The 18,206-nt window shown below is 31.5% G+C and overlaps 1 protein-coding gene across 1 annotated transcript; it reads right to left on the bottom strand.

The window, feature by feature from the left end:
* Positions 1 to 8,740: 8,740 nt before the first annotated feature.
* LOC128674786 (uncharacterized) lies at positions 8,741 to 9,879 on the bottom strand. Its single transcript, XM_053753681.1, has 2 exons — positions 9,794 to 9,879; positions 8,741 to 9,714 (listed from the first exon to the last, which is right to left on the bottom strand). Exons 1-2 carry the CDS (start codon positions 9,855 to 9,857, stop codon positions 8,825 to 8,827), a joined length of 954 nt encoding a protein of 317 aa, XP_053609656.1. The 5' UTR covers positions 9,858 to 9,879; the 3' UTR covers positions 8,741 to 8,824.
* Positions 9,880 to 18,206: the final 8,327 nt, after the last annotated feature.

Below are 18,206 nucleotides of genomic sequence, written 5' to 3'. Positions count from 1 at the left end.
GGGGCAGCTAACAAAATAGGACAGTGTATAACACTTTTTATTTATTTAGAAGACTTTTTCCTTCAGTGAAAAAGATAAACAAGTTATTTACAAAAAACATATTTTGCTACAAGTTTTTATTGGCGTCTGAGAGATCTTGTTAGATTCAAACCGTGACAAAAAATTCATGTATATGCAATAAACGGTTAGGAGCCGATCCTGGGTGCACCATCAGGTCATGCTTATTGTGATAATGCATTGGCATGGAAATTGGAGCAACGTAGAAAATTGGAACTTTGTTGAGTGATTGAGAAACAACCCTTTTCAGCAACGCTCTATATAACAAAATCTGACAAACTTTATGGCAATAATATAACATAGGCCTTGCACATTGTTCCACAGAGATATAATATTATCGAAACGATTTCGTTAATGGATTCGATTATAATAAAAACGAGATTTATGGCCGATTCTAAAGGAAGCCGAGGACCCATGGCGGAACGTTTTGTAATTTAACACTTGAGATTGGATTTCGATTTCGTAATGAAATAATATTTCTTGCTTTTGTACCTGGTACTATTGATGTATAGCGATTAATTTTAGATTATAATTCATGTTACTTACGGGCTACAACAGGAGCAGTATTAAACCTTAAGTTAAATATAAATTATTACCATGAAATGTCTGAGCACGAGCACAATTATAAGAAAATTAAACATTTAACATATTCTTGTAATTGGTTTCGCGCGTGAATCCAACCCAATCTATATCCTACAATTTTTCCTTTTTCGTTTATGTATGAATAACTTTAAGTAATGATAAACAAAACGTATTTTCAACACAAACAAATAAACTTATTTTGGCATTTTTATTCCATAGAAGTTAAATTATATAATATAGTTAAGTAATAATAAGAAATCGAATTAAAATGCTTAGAATTTGAATAATAGTTAGAATTACAATTAACAAAATTACTTATTACAATATTCGAATACCTCTTCCCTCTATTTGTATATTTCTTAGCTAGGAATTATTTTATATCATTTAAAGAAAGCCCGATCAATTTAAATTTAGAACAGTGATTCAATTTAACCATTAACATATCAAGAGGTAATCAAATATACTTTTATATTTTAAAAGCTTTTTACTTATGTCAAGATTTGCAGATAAATAGAAATCGTAAAAAAATAATGTAAATCTATTTATAAATATTTCCATGACAAAGTCGGTAAACGAAATTAATTTCCAGATTGACTTATTGCAAAACAGATTGATTTTTTTCTGTAACTTGACCTTTTAAAATATGCAGAGGGAATAGAGAATGAAAGCGAAATGAGTTTTAAATTATTGTATTTAATTGCTCCTGCGGATTTCTTTTAGTGTATTCGACATGTCGTGGACCTCAATGAATAAATATGAGATGTTTCCTTATTTAAGCGCTACAAAATTGCCACTGGCCATTGAAACAAAATCTTGTAAAAAAAATATCCCCCAAGATATTTTTTTAATGACCTGGAGGTTGATAATTTGAAGTTAATAATGTAGGTGTGTGTATAGGTATACTAGGTATGTAGTGATAGTGATTCCATGCATGTTTGTGTTGACGTGTATTGTACTACCCGAGGGCTGACAGCTAACAAGCTGGGAACACCGCACACCCTCATCACTATAATACATGTAACATACGTCTCTCATTAGCCGGATTTTAATAATTAATGCAAAAAAGGTGAAATAATCTGTTAGTTTTTCACATGCTACGTGAATCATTTTTGACTTTATAATCACACAATCTCTCTTTTTTCTCGCATGTCTGCTGCCTTCGGGACTGAGATGTTTTGAAGCTCGGCATTAGCACAGAAAATAAATCTTACAATTTTGGCAATTTTATAACCATCATCCCGCCTTGGGAGTGCCATTTTTGCCTAAGCATACAGGTATTTTTGCATAAGTTGCCAAGGCTATTATGTGTTCCTTAGTCGCCTCGTACGATTTCCACAGGAGGATTTTGACTAATCTTATTATTGAACGGGATCACACGGGGATCAATAATAAGGGGCCTCTCCCTTATTATTATTATTTCCTCCCTCCACGAACAACAGTATAACTCGAATAATGAAACGTCCTAAATGGCCAGTGAAATCTGAAGCCGTTCCCAAAAACTCCACAGACTATGTGGAGTTTTTGGAAAAGGCTTCTGATTTGGAATTGCTCAAACGTAGTTCAAAAACGTAATAAAACTTTAAAGAGATGTAGCCAAGTCCTAATCTTTTCTTATCAATGTAGGGAGAAAGGGATTAAAGTGTACAAAGTAACATAAATAACGTCGAGCACCCGACTTAGACGGATGGGAAGTTTTTATCTGACGTAAACATTGCTAAATACCTTATCTATTGTCAGGCAGTAAGTTGTGATGGAGAAGTTACCTGATGCGGATTAAAGTCTTATGTCTCATGAGCATACGATTTTAGAATTAATTCAAATTTTATTTCTCAGAGTTATCTCTCTTCTGAGCGGTTTTTCGATTTCCTTCGCCGTTAGCGTCGGAGCCCAGGGCCCGGATTTCATACTTTTTCTTCTCCACGCTGTTCAGTGTACTGCGTTCGAACTATATTAATTTAGTACACAAAAATAATAATGGTTACTGATTTTGAGCGAGATTGGCCTAGATTTATTGATTTTAAGTCTTATTGACGATTGATATTTGAATATCGATTATGATCAGAATAAAAAAATGATTACTTAGAGTGAGTAGCACTAGACAACTTTGACGTTAATTTTAACCTGCGGGCTGCCATCGTTTAGACAAAATAGCATATTTTGTGTTTTTTTGCGCAGGTTAAAATTAACGTCGTTGTTGACTGGTGTAATTCATTAAGTTTTTACACTATTTAAACGTAATCCGATTAATATTAAGGTGGTGTAAAATTTGACTTCGACAGAGTTATTAGACAATTCTGAATTAATTATTTTGTAAGCCGATTAGAGTAAGGCGAAGTTAGGAGAGTCAACTTAATGAAAATAATAATATGAAACTTCGAATATTCATAATGACATTTTATAACGGACATAAAGGCGATTAAATGAAGTAGAAAATTATGTGTAATAACTTGTTAGATTTATTAATATTTTTATCTACTAATGGTAAAAAATATTATAAATCTATGGTGTGCACCATAGGCTAATAAAAAAACGTCTTTTTCCTTTCTATCCATTTTTATCAATGTTTTGGTTGCGTGGATTTTTATCAATGTTTTGGTTTATTGTACCTACATATTTATTTCAAAAAAGTAAGAGTCTTCGATATGAGTCTTTATTAATTTCCATAATTTTCTATTTTCTTTATTAATTTCTATATTTCTCAAAATGATAAATAAAAAACAGATATTACATAATTATAACAGATAAAGACCACTAATTTATATAAAAGCAAATATATACCAATTGCCAATCAATGTTTTGTAGTATCCCAAGATATTTGGTATATTTGTACATGCCGAGAGTTTGAATTCGTCATATTTAGTTGTTGAATAATTGACATTGTAAACGTATACGTTTGCTTAGGATTTTGTTGATGGGATAGTAAAACTTAGGGCGTGTTCGCGTGGTGTAATAGTGCTTTATGAATGTCTCATATCAAAATTTATTTACAAGTATCATGTCTTGTACCTTTGGTAGATCGCAAATACTAAAACAAACTAAAATTGGTTTATGTCCAATAGCTTCTGATTAACTATTTACATTTATGAAAAGAATAAGCGGTCATAAGTCAGTAACTGAATGAATTTATATTTCAGTGACGTATAATATGCGTATCTGTAGTAGGTAGTATTTTTTGACTAGATACATAAAAAATCCATTTGTGTTTATTTCATACATAAATCAATAATTGTAATAAATTAGGAAAATAACATTTTACACGTGTGAACAATTCGCGTTTCCTAACTTCGCGGTATGATTAATGAATTTGGGTTCATGTCAAACAATAACCTCTATTTATACATTCGAAACCTAATATAGATTGAATACTTAATTCGTGGTTACACTGAATATTTATGAGGGTAGATATCCGCTAAATTCTGTTACTAGTTAGCTTTCACTGAGAAAGTACGTTAAATAAGTACATGTATGTAGTAATTATGAATATGACTTAACTATAACTTTATCATTAAATATCCACAAGTATTGCAATATCTATAGTTTTGCTATCATCTGTGAGAGCACTGAACATTATTCTTAAAACTATATATAAAATAACTTATCGATTAAAAAATGCTAACAAAAACTACTCGTTTAATTATAATAATTACACAAAAAGGTTCCGAAGCGTTCCAATATTACGTACAAGAATTTCCAATTTCCGATGTTCATTCACTAAAAACTGTTGCAATATTTTTGAGTCAACACCTGGAGCTGGACGCAAACATGAACTAAAAGCAAAACAACAATGGCCGGCACCGTTTTATTTTTTATACAAAGGAATATGACGAGCGTTCCTGAGAGGAAACTGCCAGTATTTGACGGCGAAAGATGTGAAATTTTTTAATTACACACAATAATTTTTATGTTGTTAGGAAAGGTAGTATAGAGGGCTATTTTTTGCGTTATATTCAAATCAATATAATGCAAGTATACTATTTTACAAATATTACCATTATTATATATTATTATATATAATGTTACCAAATATTTTACCATTTTTTTCCATATATGGAATGGTTATAATTTCGACTGCATTTTAGTCAAAAACGAAAATTCCTGATAAACATTTTCGTAAATAATGAAGGTAAATATATATTACAAATATTTAAGGAAGCCGAAATTATATTTTCCAGAATTTTTTAATTTATTTTAATTGCTCCGTAAAGTCTGAGAAACGGATTCTGTACCTTTATTAAAACAGCAGACAAGTGAAACAAACGTTTTGACTAAAATCAGATTAAAGTAGTAATAACAAAAGGCTAATGGCTCCGGAATGTAGGAGCTACAATAAAGGAAGGAGTATTCGCTGCGCAGTGTACTGCGGAATGCGTACTATGGCGAATGGTTTCAAATTAGTACATACTTTGTTGCAAATTTCGAGGAACGAGTATTATGTAAACTGTATAGAGCCTAGACAGTGGTATTCGAACTGAGTTTAATAGGGATTTTATTTACTACTTTATTATTGTGTAAATGGCGTACCTACATACATATACATGGTGAAGGGTATATAGGCCACCAATATACACAATTCACAATAACGTCTTTGAATATGTTATACATAAATAATGTAAAAGGGTTAACCTTTCGTATTAGAATATGTTTTCTGTAATGGTAGGTTACGTTTGGTGAAATAAATAAATATATTTTTTTAAATTCAAATTTGTAACATCTCGTAAACTTGGAGCTCGGATATATTAATAATATAAATTATTAATTTTCGGACTAGAGATGCACACATACCTATAGGAACAATACAACTTATGACATTTGGGAATGACTATTGAAGATTGATGCGTCATATCATTCCTGACACTTGGTCTTATATAACGTAACATGTGTTATATGTATGTATACAAATATACAATATTGATTACAATATAATTGTTTTTAAATCTCAACCCTAAACATTGAGAACCAGTGCTGTTTTAACTTAAAAAAAAACACAAGGACTGCCAATCTACTAACAGTTTTAACTTGGCATAAAGCTATCATCCTATGAAAATAGCTTCGCAGAAATTTAAAATTATGGTAATGTAGTACTTTGTTTGTGAAAAATGAACGGCGCGATGAGATGCGGTCCTGTCTGTTATGTTAAGAAAAATGTGCTTTAAAAAGTTAAATCACAGAATATATTATATTTAATAACTTCTAGCTCGGTACGCGGTATTATTGCTATGACCTTTCTTTTATTTTTTATGATATGACATTTCACAAACGGAATAAATATTTCGTACCAGATATTACTTGCTTATTGGTTAAAAGTTCCTCTTATTTTCGAGTTTATTAATTGCTAACACTGGTCAGATTTTATTCAAGTCGCCTAAAGTTCAATGAATTCGCTTGATTATTTTCAAACATACCTTTAAAGTACCTATGTATTTATGCATAGATAAAAGAAATTATTAATTTTATCTATGGATTTATGTAATTAAAAAAAATGAAATAATACTATCACATCAAAACAGATGTGAGATATTTTTTTTTGTTGATCTATGGCCATTATCAGTCAACAAGGTTCCAAGTTTTCACAAATGACTTACTTGCCAGAGAAAATAATATTGACACCGTACTCAAAAACAGCGTACTTTGTTATAAGCTACGTTCAAGCTCTCGCAGAGTGCTCAAACACCCTAGCAATATTAAAGTTTGATAGAAACGTCGCGGTAAACATAATATTAGTATGCAGGTGATAGAAAGGGATACCCTAGACATTAACCTTTAAAAAGGGGTCAATGCGTGAAGTTGTGTCCCCTAATATCTTATTCCACCGACGATTTGTCGGGGACTATTTGGGGATGAAATACCGACTTTGAATATTGATGCTTTAGCTCATTACGAACACAATTAAACTTCACTAACAAGATTTTTGGAAAATTCTCATCGTGTTTGTTAAGAAAATCAGTGTAAAATATACCAAGTAATATACCCTGACGAGAGCATCGTTGCTGTCACAATATCACGATTTAAAAAATGTTTTTTTTTTAAGTTGTTTTCCACGATGAAAAATAAAGTAGTGTAGAAAACAATAAACTGAATTTGATCGTTTCCTTGTGTGGCCCTAGAATGAGCCCACTCGTGGATGTCGTACGAAGTGCCAAATGGACACATAGCCTTGCCAGCTGGTAGGCAAATCAAAGACAAATGACTAAAATTTCAGCTCAGGCTTCGCGGCCTCACGATCCCCGATGTAATCGGGATGACGAAAAATAGAATTTGACTAATTTTACTATTTGCAAAAAGAAGTTGTGGTAAAAAGTCTATTGATCCTAAGTAGGTACATGTTATTTCCATGGTATCTTACCAATACGCTGATGATTTAGCTGATATTGCTAACATAATTTGGGTTTAAAGATATTTATTTCTCATAAAGAATTCAATAATTCACTTGGTATGAGAACTACAACTAAGTGTCCTATATGTACAATTTTATACAACACGCGCATACGGCAAATCCTTGTTCATAAATACATGTGAGATAAAAAAATAAAAAAATAAAGAAATCACAAAGAATCATAACACACAAATCAATTTAAAATTGAATAACATCACAGTTTACATAGTCCAAGTTAAAAATAAATAAAAGTATCAAACGCAAATTTAACAGTTACATTGAGAACCCCTTTTACGAATACCCTAACATAAAAGGAATTTTGACATCTGTTTATGTCCTTAGGGTGGGTTACACCATCAATTTTGACGTTAACATTAACGTGCTCAGAAAAACATAAAGTATCTCATTTTGTCTAAATGTCACCGGCTAGTTAAAATCAAAGTTAAATTTGACGTAGCAACTCACCCAGCAAAGGATGTCAATACAGCTCTTTCAAAGCGGTTTGAATGATTTGTGTTCATTTTTCTTGACAGTTGACAGACAACCCTTAGAAACTCCCCTTTATAAAATGAAAGGCTAATGTATGCCATGCATTAATAAGAAAGTCTTTTAGAAAGCATTAAAGGAGATTTTATCGTTATGTTTATTGTAAATTGACATTCTGAAAATAGGTTTCATTTTTACACAATTCTTGTTTTGATGTCATCTGCTAATGCGATGTGAATATTACAAGCCATTCAGATATAGGTATTCGTTCGCGGATGCACGACTGCTATAGCAGTTACAATAATTAAACTTCTCTGGCCTCGTCGAGTGTCCGTGAACACATTATGGAATAAGTGTTACACAGTTTTTAATAGCTTTTTAGCGATATTTAAAAGAATGTTTTTCAGCACGTAGGGAAAAAATCATACGCACTGAAATCAATACAAGTAAAAAAATGACATAAAGAATAAAGAATTATTCATTAAGTAACTGAAATGCTTATAATACTTCACCAGTCTCGTTATAAACTCTTTCCAAATCAATTAATAAGCATTCCAGTTACATAAATGGCTACTCTGTAGGCCATTTCTTACTTGATCAAGCATTGCGTGTATTTGGACCGCGAAAGTCGCAAATAAAACAGAAATAAAAGCACACGGCGACTTCCTTTGCATTAATTATTCAGCTGACGGAGTCACTCGCCATTCCGAGCTCCTCTGGAAATGTTCCCGGCAGGAAGTGGATTTTCATCTAAAGTATTGTTGTTGCGACAAGAAAGGAATCTTCAGATCAATTCTAGACTTATGTTATCTAATTTACGATTGTGAAATGTACAGAAACATCCGACGACTATTTGTAAATGTATTCTGGAATGCTTCGTGGCATTACTTTGGTCTACGTAACTGAATGGACTCTCTGAATTTAAGTGGTTAAAAACAGTTTAATTTTTCAGAATTGTCGATAAAATTCTGCTTATGTTGTAAATGCAACATGACTTTGTGTGGATATTACGTAATATAACAATCTTGATAGGTATTTCAACATAAAACTGGAAGTTCTATACAATTAGTAATACATGGGTACACATATTAGAAAATGGTATTTAAGAAAGCGGATTAAGAGCTCCGCGCCTAAAGGCTAAGAAGGAACTGGGAAAACGTTCAGACGAGAGCGAGTGAGAAAAATTCTAGAACTTGAAATGGTTCATGCAACTCAGAATTCAAAATACATTCAATTTGATCATTTGATTTAATTAAGTATCAAATACAATTTTAACACTACTTGAAGTTTCATTTATTTATCGAATTAGCATTATTTATTTAATTATTATAAGTTATTTCTATGAATAAATTCTTCTTTTCTCAATGGAGTTTGTAAAAATCCATCATAATATAATCCAGCTAGTGGCCTAAACTCACCTGCGACAGAATGGATCCATTCATCATCTTTATGCGAAGTAGGCAGTTCGTTATTGGTATAAGAATTTGTCGTTATTGACAACTGATCAATCAATGCATTACTGTACCAGGCTGAAGTATAACCTTTTGTATTGGGGAGAGGGTATCCAGTTACATGTTCTGTCGTGTTTATAATAACATCATTAGAAGAAGAATTTTTGGTAGAAGAAAAATTTTGCCATCTATTGTCATTTATTGGAGGAAGACTTATATCTTCAATAGTGTTGGTTAGTGTAATTGAGTCTACCAAATCATTTTTATACACGGCGTTTGGATATGATCCATTTAATGTTGAGTTTTGTACCATGATTGACTCACTCATATTTGAAGTTGTAGAAGGTGTCATGGTTGAGAACTCTTCACTTATATCTGTTGTTTCTATAGTAGTCTCATCTGTTGTCATTTGTTTCAAGTTATTTGATGTGTTTTGTTGATTATTAAGAATCTTAATTTTTTCTGTTTTAGAGGAATCTCGAAATATTTCAATGTCATTTTCATCTTTGTTTGTACTTGTCGAATCAGATGTTAATTTATGTGACATAATTTCGCGCATATTTGCATTCTGATCACTAACTTTTGTTCCTGAGACAGTTTGAATGTAAATAATTTGCTCTTGTACTGGTACGATAATAATTGGCGGCAACAATGGAAATCTTGATGTGTATTTCGAATTTATTTTATAATCTTGAAAAAATCTTTGTACATATTCTAAAACATCCAAAAGTGGTTTTCTATTCCACTTTATTGATAAATTTTCACCTGAAATTAAAAAAAAACATTATTACAGAAATAATATAAAAATAACTACTTACACATAATTAAAAAATATCTTACGAACTTTTACATATTTTAAACAACAATAATAAAAATAAAACAGACGGGAAACGACTGCTAAGTCGCATTTTGTGAACTGAACTGATAAAAATGTTCAACTTTCACTGTTACATATTAATGTACTAATGTTTATTTACGAAACATTTTTTATCAATGAAAAAGTAAATGCAAAGTTTTACCATAATTCATGAATAAAAAAATATTTACTATTACATTATTATTTACTAATTATTTAAATATATTTTTACTCAATTAGTAATTTTTTTGTTGAAAAGTCACAATTTATATAAAAATTTACATAACTTTAACCTGCGCTGAAAAACGCTAAGGAAGACGTTTTAAATCAACGTCAAATTTGATGGTGCAAGTCACTCTTAGAATAAGTACCTCATATGCAAAAAGTCACTTTTCAACTCACTTTTTTCTATATCGAAAGTTGGCATTAGATAATGAAAACATAATAATACTTAACAAAACTATAAGTAGTTTGGAGTAATATATGTATTTATAGGTAGAAACGTATGAAATAATTAATTACAAACGAAAAATAAATTTAGTTACTTATCCTTTAAGTTTGATCTTATTAAAACACTTTGAGTATACTACATTACGTGAAGTGAAATCGAAAATAAACACATTATCTAATGCGGGCCTGTCAACAACCAGCGTTTCACCCGAGCTCTTTCTAAATTAGCTGTTGTTTACTCGTATTACATTGAATCCTGAGAAATTTATTATAGGTATACTTCTGATATAAATTTAATTTATTTAAAAATTAATTCTATGGGTATGTACTCGTATGTACTAATTATTTCCTTTTTAGTTTTAACTTCAGCCATAAATTTTCGGAGCCCAGGGGGTGAAGAAAGACTTATGCCGTACTAAACACTTGACGTCGCATCAACTACATTATACTCAATAAGTAGACTGTCATGTCAGATGCCTTTAGACGGCTTGAGTAAAATCTGTCACCCGTGTTAGAAACGAACACAGTCAGAAGTATTACTATTATTATTATCCTTACATATTATAAAACAACGTCCTATGCCGCATCTGTCTGTCTGTTGGCAATAAACTCAAAAACTTTTGCACGGATTTTCATGCGCTTTTCACCAAGAGGTAGTGAGTTCCCTGAGGAAGGTTTAGGTGTATAATTTATAATGTTTTCACCCGGGACGGGCCGCTAGTTATGCATATGAATTTAAAAAGTTACAACAAAAGGCAAAATTATTCAAGAAAATATGAAATAAAAGTATGAAGTCCTTACTTACTCTTTTGTAAAAATCCATAAACGTAAACCTTAAATCCCTAGGACGCCGAGAATATATTTATATCCCGAATTAAATGCTATTCCGTATTTCAAAATGGAAGCTGTATAAAGCGATAAACTTTTATTATTTTCGTTTTTCTCTTTCTTATAAAGTTACAAATTCTTGATAATTCGATAAGATTCTATTCAAATTATTCTAAAACAACAAGACAATAACGTTTACGTAACTGGGATCTTAAAGCCCAACATATTTGACAATTTATTCACAAGCCCAAAATTGCAATAAATGGTATTACAATTTGATGTGGCTTGTAGGGTGTGGCCAGATTATGTGTTCGTGCCACATGAACGAATACACAGAGGTCTGCAATATACCTACCATATTATGGGTATATTCGACTATTTATGCATTTTTAAATATTTCTAACCTAAAAATAACCTAAAAATTGCAAGATTCAGCTGTGGTTTTACAAGCGGCCGCCGACTTCAACCGTCCTTGAAAGTGATATTGAATGCCTATCAACTATGTGTCTGTCAGCTGCCTCATACGATATCCACAGGAGGAAGTTGTGCGTGGTACTAGTCTAGGGCGGAACCACACGCCACAAAATATTGTGTCACTTTTTTAACTGCAATATTCTAGCCGCATGTATTTAATCATTGGACTGTACGTCGACATATCTTGCCGTAGGCACATGTCGTGTGTCTTGTGCGCGTCGTCATCAGCAGTATGTCACATTTCACGCGAAATGATTATAAATGGCATGTGTCATCGTTCCGTCATTTGTTAGGGTTCTGTGCCCAAGGGTGTCAACGGGCGGCCCTAATTTTCAAGTGTAAAGTGCGGTAGACGAACACTTTTTTATATAGATAAAAAATCTAATCATGCCACTTAGTATAACAAGTTCTGATATTATTACATATGTATCTATGTGTGTATAAAGGTATTTGACATCTGTATCCATTTTATGCTAAACTATGTTACAATCTAAAAGAAAATTATTATTATAACATATTTAGTAATTTACATGTACTTAGCATTAGCATGTCATAATCTGTATAATTTTATATTACAAAATTAAAATATCAATATGCACTTTGTTGTTTTCGTTTAAATTTTTGTTGTGTGAAGTGAAGAATAAAGCGTGACATTCAAAATTTTAGTTAAATGGCAGGCAGCATATTTTTGTTATCAAGTTTCAATGGTTTAGCAACATTTCTTTGTCCGTATCGAACGCACTTATAATACAGTACCGTTTCTATGACAAGTGATTTACGCTTTACCAATTTATTTAAGTCGGATAAATATCTGAAAATCTGAAAGCACATGAATCGTGTATAAGCCTGTTTTAATAGGGAACGAATACAATTGAGAGCATGATCAGGGGGATGAGCTGGTGTATTCATAGCTTGTTTATTTTGTATTGTATGGTAGGCAGTTAATAATTTCGGTTGAAGCTGTGCTGTTTATTTTCCCGATATTTCTTTTTACTTTGGGAATATTGGTATTCTGTACATATACTTTTCTAACCAATATATTTATCAATTAACAATAAATTGCATTATACATTAATCAGTACCTTTCTTCTTCAAGTGGTCGTGATTATGTGTCAGTCTTTTCGAGCTTCGTTGCTGCTCTCGATGGCTCTCAATTTAATCCGTCTATGGCTTTTGTTTGACATTAGTTGTAAGTAATAAATAAAACTTATTGGACATTGTGTAGCACTGTTGATGAGATCAAGCCATCTGGTAGGAGATCGACCTCGTTACCGCTTGGCTTCAATACGACCCTAAAAGACTAGACTCGTAATATTTCCAGTTGATGTGTAGGAATTAACAAGTGCATACTTATACCTACCCAAATTATTGCCAATCCGCCTAATACCGCTGTATAGAGAGATAGTGACTTGATGTGCCGGTTGATTGTACTAACATGAGTTTTCATGTTGGAAATATATTTTTAATTTCTATTTTGTATTATTTTCTTCATAGTAATAAACTCAATTTAGTGATGTAGCAAAAAACTTAAATCTTTTTACAGCTTGTAAAGAAATCCTGAAATCTTCAACTAAACTATGGTGTAGCTAAGTTGCAGGGAAGTGATACGTCGACTAAACTCGTATGAGAGAGGAACTTTAACTTAAACTTGGCTAATGCGCTAACTTGTAGTTTAAGGTGTACATGAAAGAAGCTAATTCTGTTTTATAAATAACGATTATAATTTTATGTACGGGAAAGGACGTTTGAAGTGAGTTCAATATTGAAGTCCGTTATAATATTTGTGGTTAAAGACTATTGTATATATGATTGCTGACATTACAAATGTGTCCCTACACTATAATAATATAAATGCAGTTAAACTTGGATTTCGAGTTTCGCAACACATTATTTAAAGATAATGTTACGATCCATATAAAAACACCTAGAAATAGCTACCATTTCTTTTAAAACTTTATTGTACAAAATTACAAAATAAAATGTTCAAAAGTTGGACTTAAAGCCTAGCTAGTTGATGAATAAAATTTAAAGATACATGCTTTTTTGTTTTGAGAGTTTTAACTAAGATAAAAATACTATAGAGCTTTGGTTATATATTAGTAGCGTGTTGTCTCGCCCTAGAATAGAACCACTATGGAGTGATGGATCCCCACATAAATTTAACAGATGATAGGCAAGAATAGCATTCCCGAAGAAGGTTGACCTCAGGCTGATTCTACAATCATGGACAAATCTTCAAAATTTAATGGTATTTAGTGCGTCACAGTTCCGAATGTAACGCGAAGATGAGACAGAGCTTTGTATAACTATTCAAAAAGGTAAATTTCAAGAATTTTGAATGACAAATTGTACAGCGTACACCTTGTCTACTGCGCTTGTTTATTACAATATTAAAATTTGTACATAGAGCGCACTTGCTGCCCAAGAAACGAGAAAATTAGGCAAAATACTGCCGTAAATCTGATTCAACGACTATTCATAAACTCGCTAAATTTGACAGCGTTTTAATTAAATGTTTAAAACATGTAACAACTGTTTTATCACTCTTCCTATTAAACGTTTTAATTTAATACGACTTTATAGTCTTTATTAATTAAATAATATTTATTAAACATATCAAAATTTGTTTTTTTTTAATTTAGCGAACGACCTTAAATTCAATTCAATTCAATTTTTTATTCAATTGTTATAGGATAATAAATTAGCAGCAATAAGCATATAAATTAAAGGATCACAAATTAATAAGGTGTTTTAGCAATGCCTCCCCATGACGTAATAGAATATGTTAATAATGACTGACATAAAGCAAAATATACTTGTTTGATAATTTTAGAGTCTGCAATTGATCGCAGCTTTTTAAAGACAAATATTAATTTACGTACTCTGCCATTTAAGGCCTCAATATATTGCTTAAAAGAAAGAGTTTTATCTATAATAATGCCAAGATATTTTATTTTGTCAGTGTTGAAAATGTTTGGACAGTCTCATGATTCAGTCGTAAGGAATTTGCAGTGATGTGCAAAAAATTTTAAGTTAGTTAGCATTGAGTCCTTTCTGCTAAGTAATTTCTGAAGAGTTTAAGTTCGTTTCCCCTTGTACCTATAAGTGAAGATGTAAAAACATTGAATTCAAATTCAAATTCAAATTCAAATCATTTATTCAGAAATTAGACCTTCACAGGCACTTTTTCTCGTCAATCTTTAAATTTATAGTTATTTCTCACAAGCTAGAAACTACTGGCATTTCGGAACGACCACTGCTGAGAAGAAATGCCGAAAGAAACTCATTTGAACAGTGTTGGTCCCTATCATGCCAGATCGGCTTACCATTATTGTTTCTTACAAAAAATTTTTTTTTCCTTTTCTTTCTAATAATATATAAAAGTACATAATGTACATAGTCAAAAGGTATATCAAAACAGGTTATGATTGTGATCCGAGTGCTGATTATAATATATATATATATATATATATATATATATATATATATCGATGTGAAACACAATTAACTTACATGAAAATATATGAGAAACGAGATGACCAGTTCCCTCTGGCAGCACCCGTTCACGAGTTGACGCAAGGGACAGCCATCGCGTAGCTCAACCATAATAGAAGGAACCTCACGACCCGGCCCACGACGCCACCACCAGATTGACCATTTGAGTGAGCATGACACACTCGATTCCCATGACTTCATAATTACAATTCTTATTCGTCGAAATAGAAGTATAATTCAGACAATTGAAGATCACAAATCACGTACATGTTTTACAAATAAAATTTAAATGCCATACGAATTATTATAACAAAATTCAAAATTGTGAATAAAATAATAAAAAACAGTAAAATAAAAATTAGGAGATCATGTGTGGAGTGGCAAAGTTGTCGGGAGGATCCAAGCGTTTTTATCAGTCAAATAGGCGTTAATTGTGTAATACGCTTTATCCATTAAATTTTTCTTAACATAAATTTTAAAATTTTTCATTGGCAGATTAATAGCCTCTGCAGGGAGTTTATTGAATAATTTTACACTTTGACCCACGAAAGACCGCCGAACCTTTTTTTTTTAAGCCTGAATCTATTCATGCAAAGTTTGTGCTTATTTCTAGTGTTTACACTATTTACTTCGTTTAATTTTTTATATAAATGTAAATTTGATTACTAAATATCTAACGATAACGAAAATGTTGATAGTCAAAAGAAATAATTATTTATTTTCTAAAGCCTTTCGTTAATTTAACTTATCGTTTTGATTTTGGAGACTTTGAATTCTTTCTTTAAACATTATTTATTTAAATCTATTCTAGTTATATATGAATATTCTGAAATAAATAACGTAATGCTAAATAAATATGTTCACGTCTAAATTGTATCGGTTTCGCTACGAACCGTGACACCGTTAGAGTTCCAATCTCACTTCCGCATTACTCTACCTTTTGTAGAATCCACATTTACATAAAGAGGCCCACTCGGTCCTTGGGGTCTCTTTTCCGGTTTTCCATTTTGTGTTCCAATGCGACTCTGGCTGACGGACCAGAACCCTTAACAAAATATTTAAAATATATTTAGAATAATACACAAATTATCTATACATAAAAAAACTGTAATTTGGCTATGTCTTACGTTGGAGATATTAAAATAATTATGGGGGTCTTTATGGGACGAATAGATGCAATTTTTATTATTATTTTTGTCTATTTGTCTGTTTATTCGCATAGTGGAATTTAACGCGGTTTTTACAGTAGTATAGCGGAAGTTCTAACTTAAAATGTAGTAGGAAATAAAGACCGATAGTAAATTATTTCAATTTTATAATTGAACTAGAGGGTTTCACGGCTTTGCTCGTGAAACCATAACAAATTATACAGCTAAACCAACCATTGCAATCACACTATCTATTGATGAATATCGATTGAAAAATACGTCCGGTAGTTTATAAGTTTATCGCGTTCATACAGACAGACTAACATATGCGACTTCTTTTAATAATAGATATGTAAGGATAATAAGGAAGAATTGAATGGTGATACCTCGCGGGAGCTGGCATGGGACCGAGGAAGTTGGTATGCACTTGTGTTGGAAGTCAAGATTCATTTTGGGTCGCTGAATAAGTAAGAAAGTAAAAAAATATATAGCAATGATTAAGATACTATAATATACTACCTAAATAATTAATTTAGTGCAGTGCAATTCTGCAAAAGTGATATTAAAACCTTTAACACAGATTACATAATACTTCCAGTAGGTACTATAAATACAAATAGGATTATTACTAACGCGGGTATGTAATTAAAACCACAGACCCAATAATTTCCCCAAAAATGGCCCTACGAAATTTATAAATCGCAAGTAATCGATATGATAATTTTTTTCTAGAAGCAGTAAGTGCTATTGTATTATTTGGAATATAAAATTTGTTCCTTATATTTGAGGCTAATTTACTCGAATGCTTTTGAATAAAAGAATACCAGATGTATAAACTGCGCCCATTAATTAAATTAATCTCCAAACACATAAATAAAAATAATTAATAATTTGAATTAAGAATCTTCTATCCGAAACAGATATAAAAGAATAAAGCGTGTAAAAATAACACCATATTTTTTTAAAAATTCCAGATTATGATTGCCAGTAATTGATTCGGTTATCCAAGTGTCTTTCAGAACACAAAAAAAGGACAACCGGAAAAGTTGCAAAGCTAGATGTGTTACCCCTTTCTGTTTGAGCAAGTACACTATTTCGCTCCTCGTTCCGCCCGTTTCCTCTATAAACTAAGAAAATCGGCCGCACAGGACGATCAGCCAAGTAATCTTCGCAAACATTCTACCTCCGGCGGAAAACAATTTTCACTGATGTGTTTTTTCAGAGGCACGCGTCATTCTCTACTTATAAAGGTTTTTCAATTTGTTTATTTATTTATATATTTAAGTATACATACAAGTTATATTGTTGTGTACATGATAAAATTGAGTACAAGAGTGTACTGTGTACTTTTTTATAGGGAATCTTTTCCAATATTGATGAAAGGAGGTGTCTAGAAGTAGACTGGCATGGCGTGTGCAGTTGTTAATAATAATAATAAATCCATGTTTATTGATTCTCAACCACAACCAATATAATTATTTGAAAAATAACAACATTAACAAAGGGAATTAAAAAATATAAAGTTTATAAAGTAAATATGATGTTGTTAATATATTGCTTTTTGAATTAAATTCATATAAACCTTGTCAACACATTTGGTTGTAATATTACGACACTAGTGTTTTCATCGATGTTTTACATCACACTTGTGTACTTCAAGTTTTTTAGGGTGAGTTGCATCGTTAAATTTGACGCTGACTTTAACCGGTGCGTCGTTGATGTTTAGACAATATGGCGTAGGTACTTTGTGTTTTTTTACGCCCTTAAAGTTAGTCAGTTAAAATCATAGTATCTTATAGTATCGTAGTTATGACTAGCACGAATATAACTCAAACAAATATTACTGTTCTTAGTAACACGCTGCTTCCCATTTTCTTTATAAATGTAATACATTTTCTCCCGGGGGTCGAGCTTGAAGTTTTTTCATCATTATATACATTTTTGTCATAAACGTACACATTTGTACACTACATTACAGGTTATTACGATGAATACAACAACGACTT

The sequence above is a fragment of the Plodia interpunctella genome, chromosome 13 (genome assembly GCF_027563975.2).
Source record: "Plodia interpunctella isolate USDA-ARS_2022_Savannah chromosome 13, ilPloInte3.2, whole genome shotgun sequence".
Lineage (NCBI taxonomy): Eukaryota > Metazoa > Arthropoda > Insecta > Lepidoptera > Pyralidae > Plodia > Plodia interpunctella.
The sequence above is the reverse complement of the archived record's forward strand: the minus strand, read 5'-3'. Positions and strand labels throughout refer to the sequence as shown.

What these genes read in the sequence shown, in the direction of transcription:
- LOC128674786 (XM_053753681.1), bottom strand. Translation starts at nt 9,857, where the DNA reads ATGCGACTTAGCAGTCGTTTCCCGTCTGTTTTATTTTTATTATTGTTG. An exon ending in GTTGTTTAAAATATGTAAAA is followed by an intron (nt 9,715 to 9,793) that starts GTTCGTAAGATA and finishes TTTTAATTTCAG; the next exon opens with GTGAAAATTTATCAATAAAG.